We start from the raw sequence: 7393 nt of genomic DNA on the forward strand, positions 1-7393 counted from the left end.
TTTAATAGCTTAAAATTAAACAAATATGATAGAAGATATACTATTTTTTATCAAATCTTTATTATTCAAAATCATTAATTGCCATATATACTTTAGCCACATTAGGCAATTCCGTAAATTTTATTTAAGGAAATAATAAAGTACATTAATGATGAATTTATTGTTAGTTTAATAAAAAACTTATTATATAATTAGATGGACCAACATATTTCTATAATGATTCTAAGAATCATTCTAATGATGACATGTGGCTACAAAAAAAAGTTTTAATGCTTTTCTAATAATATATAGGGGATATATATAAAGAAAACCAAGTTTGAAGAATTATTGAAGCTAGAAGCCTAGAACCGAACTAAAAACTAGTTTTAGACCGATATCTACTGCTAATTTTATGCATACTGATAAACCTAGCCGAACGAAATGAAAAGTGTAATCCATTTTCTGTAAACCGATAGACCAAACCGAATCAAATGATATAACTTATGCATCATGCATGTATGCACTACATGGGCTTGTATCGTCAACTAGGATTTGTGTTCTTTTTCCACAGCTGACAAAAATTATATATAATATATAATTTATTGGGAAAGTTGGCAATATAGAACAACTAAACTAAAGTATTGTCCCCTTAAAACAAAATCAAATTTTGTCACTTTTGGACATTCACTACCCTTTTTGTATATAAAAATTTATATCAATTTTTTTAGAATGCACAAAAATCTGGAAAATTGTATATTTGATGTAGATAAGCAACTGCATATAAAAAAAATAAATTTGGATTCAAAAAATGTTTGAATAGTAATTTCAAAAATGGGATAAAAGTGTTAGAAAATCAGATCTACTATCAACGGAGGTTTAGAATGTATAATCTAATAAAGACATAATGATCTACCAGTCGTAGAATGCGCAATACACCGAAAACATTAACAACTACTAGGGAAGAATATAAAATCCTCATTCCCTCTATGCTCTACATAACTGGTAGATTTGATGCGCTACAAAAACTAAATAATCTACTAAGGTATGAAATGCTTTATTCGAATTGTCTTTTTGTCTACACCGTGGTATACAATATTCTACTCGACTACGTGGTTGCCAGATCGGATAAAAAAGTGTGGTACATTCGTTGTTCAGATGATGATTGCACCTGGCGTGTTCGTGCAGATGGATTAACAGGCTCATCGTATTTTATCATCAAAAAGTATGTACCTGATCATTCATGTGCTGCATCCAATAGGAAGGATTGTCACAACAGTTAAATCGAGCAACTAAATGTTTCAAATAAAGTAAAAAATAAAGAGTAACTACAAGAATCAAATACAAGAGTCAAATAAGAGAGCCAATAACAACCTATTTCCTTAACAAGTCATAAACAAAAGAACTTCAATCAAGTTCCACTAGAGGATTTGTGATCGTCTTTGGAGGAGTGTATTGTGTCATTCTCAAAATAAGCTCATGATCATTGGCAGCTTCCCATAGGTGGTAAGCAATCTTTTGGAGCGCTTCTCGAATGTTGTTGTCATTCACCAGGGAGAAGTCCAAGCCTAGAAGATGACATTCAATGTGCTTCATGGCATATACTCCACAATCACTGTTACTCTTGTTTAGTAAGTAGGGCATTGGGGTGTAACTGACAGTATATTGCCTGACCTTGAGTTGCTGCCGACTCTTTGAAGAGTGAACAGATTTGACAATTCTAGGGATGAGAAAGGCAAATGGCTCCACTTCCTTGTTGTGTTTCAATCCCTCATAGTCAAAGACCTCTATCGACCGAGAAACAAAGTTGACACACATATAGATCCAGTGTTTACCGACATTTAGAGGCACATACATGCGTGTAACGTCAAGATCCCACATCAGTCATGTTCGTTAGTGTGCTGGAAGTTCACCAATGTCGTACCGGTGAAGCAGTTCTGATACTTTGAATTTCTTCTTGTCCTTCCGAAACTCTTCGAAAGAGGTCTTCATTTGATTACTGAACATGCAACTCATGAATGCTACTTTACTTGGTTCCCATCATCGCAAAGTAGTCCTCTCAGTGAATAAGTACATCATAGCATCAATTTTCTGAAAATTTTATAAGAGATTGTAAGTCGTGCACTGAAAATATTAAGGAACAAATTTAGACTCACGTGATTCAAAAGACATTCTGTAGGTCCCATGACGCGTGCTGCTAACTCACTTGTTAACATAGAAGGTCCTATTTTCAGTTCACTGCAATGCAAAATTCAGTTAAAAATGATACTATTCTAACGTTTTAAGAAACAATATAAACTTACTTGGAAGTTGAGGACCACTCAATTATTTTGGCCCATGAATCCTCAGGGACAAACACTAGTGAGTGATCAATGTCATGCACCCGGTCCTCAAGTAATTCCTCATCTTTCAGAGTAGGTGGTTTCCAATCCGGAGGCTTAAATGAAGACAGTGGAGTAACCCATTCTGCTGGTTCTTCGTCCTTGATTTTTTGTGAGGGATCAAAACCTTTAACATGTGATGCTTGAGAAAGGTTTTCCAAGGCGTCTTGTAAAGATTCTTGCATCCCCTTATCTACATAGTTCGATGATTGTGACAAATTCTTCAAAAAATCAAACATGTCGTCGTCATAATTTTTAACTTCATGTAAATAAAGCCAAGCATAACAACATTAATAGCAAATAGAGTCAACATAACAAGCATAACAACATTAATAGCAAATAGAGTCAACATAACAAGCATAACAACATTAATAGCAAATAGAGTCAACATAACAAGCATAACAACATTAATAGCAAATAGAGTCAACATAACAAGCATAACAACATTAATAGCAAATAGAGTCAACATACTGACAAAATTACATTACAAAATGGCCAAGCCAACATGTCATAGTTATCAAAAACATAAACTCATTAGCCTTTTCAAGTCCATTACGAATTCAAAACACAAAACAAAGTCGATACCAAACAAAATAGAATTCAGAATCGTAGAGAACAAGAACCACAATGACCTCACAATCAACTCAACCCACAAACGACAATCAAAACCATAAACGCGAATCGATTTGTATTTTTAAACAATTCAAGCTCTTTATACTACATACACATAAACAAAAATGAACAAAAAGAAAAAAAATCATAAAGGGGATTTCCAAACCCTAACCTTCAATTCTTTGTAATCGATGGTTCTCAAAGAGTAAAGACGACAGAAGGAGGACGAAGGAGAGACGTGACGACGCTATCGTCGTCTCCGACGAACTTAGACGGACAAAATAAAGAAAGAGTCAGACGGCGGAATCGCCTCTGCGTTTTAGAAACGGGAGTCGGAGACAAAGAAAGTGATGTTTTTTTTACTACTCCGTTTCCTTTTTAGTTCTTACTATTAACCGTATTTTATTAAAAAGGACAAAACAGGTTTTTCATTTTTTTTTGTTCTAAAGGGATAAAAATTGGATTTTTTATTCTAAGGGGACAAAGGTATGCTTCTTTTGTTCTTTATCGGCAAAAATCCCTAATTTATTTATGTAGTTTAGCGTGGAAAATTCGTCGTATCCAGACAGCTAATTTCTGGAAAAAAAAATCAACTGATATGATGAAGTTTCGGGAGCTTTTACCTGTAGATTGGATTTGCATCACCTAAAGATTTCAATATGTCACACACACAACATCATGCATGAGTCATAGTATCGACATAATCCATCAATTAATTCAAGTGCCTGGATACGAGTCGTACGACGTTGACTAGTAAAACCAAGTCGAGTGGAAAATGTATTTGCCTGACAATACACTTTGAATTGACTTATAAAATTATATCTTACATATCAAAATACCATCTAGATATTTCAATATCGACTGCGAGTCTATTACGATACTCGTTTTGAGTAGTGATCAGTGTTCACATTTTATGATCAATTCTATATATGATATTGTGTTATTGATTTAATAATTTCTAAATACTAGTTAGAATTTGATATTAGTTTTTATTTACTACATATTTTTTTTTAAAAAAATGAAACGTTTTCAGATTCAAAGTAAAAATACTTAAAATATAAACGAGCCTTGTTATTTTTAATGGATGTGTACCACTTTTTTGCTCCAAAAAAGGAAGTCCTTGTTTGAAATGAAATCATCACTACAATGTACAATCAGATCGTTTTCGATGGTTCTCCGGACCGAACACAATTGCTATGTTTTTATCTCAATAGTACTTTGTGTTTGGCTCAAAAGCTCAGAAGTTTATTCACATTTCTCTTCCTCTGTTTTTGTATATACAGTATAGTAACATGCTTATTTTTCTTCTTCTTACAGTTCCTTTCTTCTTGCATTTCTCAGTTCGTTGAGTTGAATATATAATTGGACTAATTTAGAAACTCCAATTATAATCAACCGTTGAAAAGAAACCTTAGGAAACCTAAGAATAACAGCTAACCCCTGACGGTAATGCTCAGATTGGTTTAGCTTCTATGAATGACAATTTTAAACCTTATCTACTCTCTCAGCTTGTGCAATTTTTAGCAAAACCTTCAGGAGAAGAATTAACAGTGATTATAATAGTCAACGATTCCTATCATTTGAAACTTGTCTAATAATAACCAAAAGAGCTACATCCAAAGAGAGAGAGAGATCATCTGCTGAAAAGGGTTGAAGAAAAGCAATTCTTTCTTTCTTCGCACGTCTTCTTTTAAAAGAATTACCTGAAAACATATTCATCAAGAAAGAGAACTCTCTTTCTAATGGATTCTCCTGATTAAATCCTCTTTTGGTTGAGAAATAAATTTCTCGACTTCATTACTCGCAATGTCGAGCGGGAGGCTTTGCGGCTTCAAGCCAATAACGTTCTGTCGCAAGCTCACAAGATTGCAGGTTTGTCTTTTACAATTCAATTCATCAGTTGTTTGTATTAGTATTTTATTTGTTAACTTTAAATGAAAAATTTAATACAAACAAAAGGGTTGTTGTGTACTGTTTTCATTGAATTTCTCAGAAGTGTTTCAAAAGAATACCAAATATGTTTTCTAACATTTGATTTTTTTTTTTTAAAATTGTTTTTGCATGTAAATAATATTTCCTTAATTTCTTAACTATCACGTTTGCTTTTGCCTTACATGTTAAAATGCTAGTTTGAGGACAAGATTCTTGATTTCTTAGACTTTTACATTTTTGAAGGTTAATAGGGCTATATAAATATTCAAAGAACAGCAAATTTAATTCACATATAAATATTCAAAGGAAAAAAAGTTATTAAGACTAAGATTATATATATATATATTGAAATAGTCAAGGGTTTCTGATGTTTTTAGGTTGCAAGAGGGCTTGCTCTAAAGAAACTTATCAAGGGCAAACACGATTTTAGACGTGCATCAACATCAAAGAACAATGTCGAAAAAAAGAAGAGTAAAAAGATCAAAAGCACAGCTTCACAGACACCTTCCGTTGCAGAAGCTTCTCCAAAGAGCTTCAAATCTCCAAAACAAGCTACTGCTTCAGGCAGCGCGGTGTCTCCTTTGTCGGTACAGAAGAAACCAAACACACCGAGACACAACGATTTCGAAGGTTCTTCACCAAAATGTACAGCAAATTTCATATTAATGGTGGAACTGAGAAAGAACATCTTCTCTTTCAGAGATATGATTGACTTGCCTTCTCTTGATGGTTCTCTATCTGTCACCGAGGTGATCATTTCTCTTGACATAACATCTTATTCAGGGGCTGACCCTAAGATTTATAGGCTTATAAAAACCTGATGGATCCATACATATACATATATATATATATATGTTTTGGATCGTGTGGCGCCGGATGATCTATATATATATTAAGTATTTAAAATTTGGAGCCAGGCGGAATATTTCGTCCTGATTTTATTAAATTCTTCTTTATGTATTTTTATGTTTGTTTTGTAGATCATAACACATACAATGAAGGATCTACAAAAGCTTTCTCCAGAGATTGTAACCATTAACCAATCTTTTGACATGGAAGGAGCTGAGATGGATAAGGTACACAGAAGGGGTTTAAAGAGTTTTTGAATTACATAATAAACATTACTTTGCAAGAAAGAGAAAAAAAGAAGTAAATAATAATTTTTGAGTTAGGGTTATTTGTTTTACTTGATGAGTCTTGTTGATCTGATTGATTGACTCCCAGAAATGCCCCAAAAACAGATGTTGATTTTCTTCTACGAGGATCTCAGAGCCATTGGTGATTCTTGGATTATGGATAGTGACTGGATTTATCGGTCCAAGTACAGGAACAGTGGAGTTGGCAAGAACAAGTCAGATCGTCTTGGTTTGTTTACTACAACCAACCAACACTTTGTTTGAAGGATCTTGTTGATAAACAACACTCTTCTTGAACTTTTCTTTTTGTTTCTCTTTGCAGTGGAACATGTTTTAGCAGCTCTTGATGGACTCATCAAGATGACAAAAGAAAGATTTGGTATGATGGATCTTGACTCTGATGGAAGAAAGAGTTTTAAAGGTGTTCCATCAGAAGCAAGAAGAAGCTTTAGAAGATCTGTGTCCTATTCAGAAAGCAACAACTCTTTTTTCCCTTCTCCACTAACACCGAGATCGGTTATTCCCGGGACAATGATGTCTAGTAGTAGCTCAACATCTCCGAGTCTTTGGAACTTAAGAGCTCAAGCTTTGGATAAGTTAAGCCCTGTTGATTTGAAGCAGCTCGCGATGCGGATACTGTCGCGTAGAGACTCAGACAGCCTTCAAGATCTTGATCTCAAGAATATTATAGAAGAAGAACAAGAAGAGAGTGAGAAATTAGGAGAGGACGATGAAGATAACGACTCCTCTGTTTCAGAAACAGAGGATCATAGCAAAAGTTCTGAAACAGAGCATGAGACTGAAGGAGAGCATCATATTGAAAGTTCTGGAACAGAGCATGTGGTGACTGATGGAGAGCATCATAAGGAAGGTTCTGAAACAGAGCATGAGGATCATAGTGAACCCACAACTTCAGAGACAGACTCCACAGAATCTTTTCAAGAAGCAATCTCAGTAACTAAACTGGCACCACCTTCTCCACCACCGCCACCACCGTCTCCCTCACCATCATTTCTCAATAAGAAAGCTACTCCTCTCTCACAGCCACCTCCATCGTCACCACAGCCAGGAAGAAAAACTCTTTCTCCTCCACCACCGCCACCACCTTCAAGAAGACATGACTCTGGAGGTAATAGTCCGACCACGCCGGCACCTCCAGCACCACCGGGCAGCGGAAGAACCTTGCGTGTGTTGGGAAAATTATCCAATATCGATGAGATGAAGATGGTATTAGACAACTAGAAAATTTAAGAAGAAGACTCTTAATATTTAGGAAAGGGTTTACTACAAAGATTTTGTTTTTGGAAACTCTCTCTTACAAATATTTTCTCTCTTTGTTTTTCTTGATTCTTGGAT

The 7393-nt window shown here is 34.7% G+C and overlaps 1 protein-coding gene across 1 annotated transcript in view; it reads left to right on the forward strand.

The window, feature by feature from the left end:
* Positions 1 to 4678: 4678 nt before the first annotated feature.
* The window catches only part of LOC106314600 (uncharacterized protein At4g04980-like), a 5645-nt gene continuing 2930 nt past the window's right edge, over positions 4679 to 7393 (forward strand). The window contains exons 1-5 of the mRNA XM_013752447.1: positions 4679 to 4841; positions 5279 to 5650; positions 5882 to 5977; positions 6143 to 6266; positions 6360 to 7223. Coding sequence (XP_013607901.1) covers positions 4776 to 4841; positions 5279 to 5650; positions 5882 to 5977; positions 6143 to 6266; positions 6360 to 7223 — 1522 coding nt within the window. The 5' untranslated portion in view covers positions 4679 to 4775. The remainder of the gene's footprint in view (positions 4842 to 5278; positions 5651 to 5881; positions 5978 to 6142; positions 6267 to 6359; positions 7224 to 7393) is intronic.

This window comes from Brassica oleracea, chromosome C9 (assembly GCF_000695525.1).
Source record: "Brassica oleracea var. oleracea cultivar TO1000 chromosome C9, BOL, whole genome shotgun sequence".
Classification (NCBI taxonomy): domain Eukaryota; kingdom Viridiplantae; phylum Streptophyta; class Magnoliopsida; order Brassicales; family Brassicaceae; genus Brassica; species Brassica oleracea.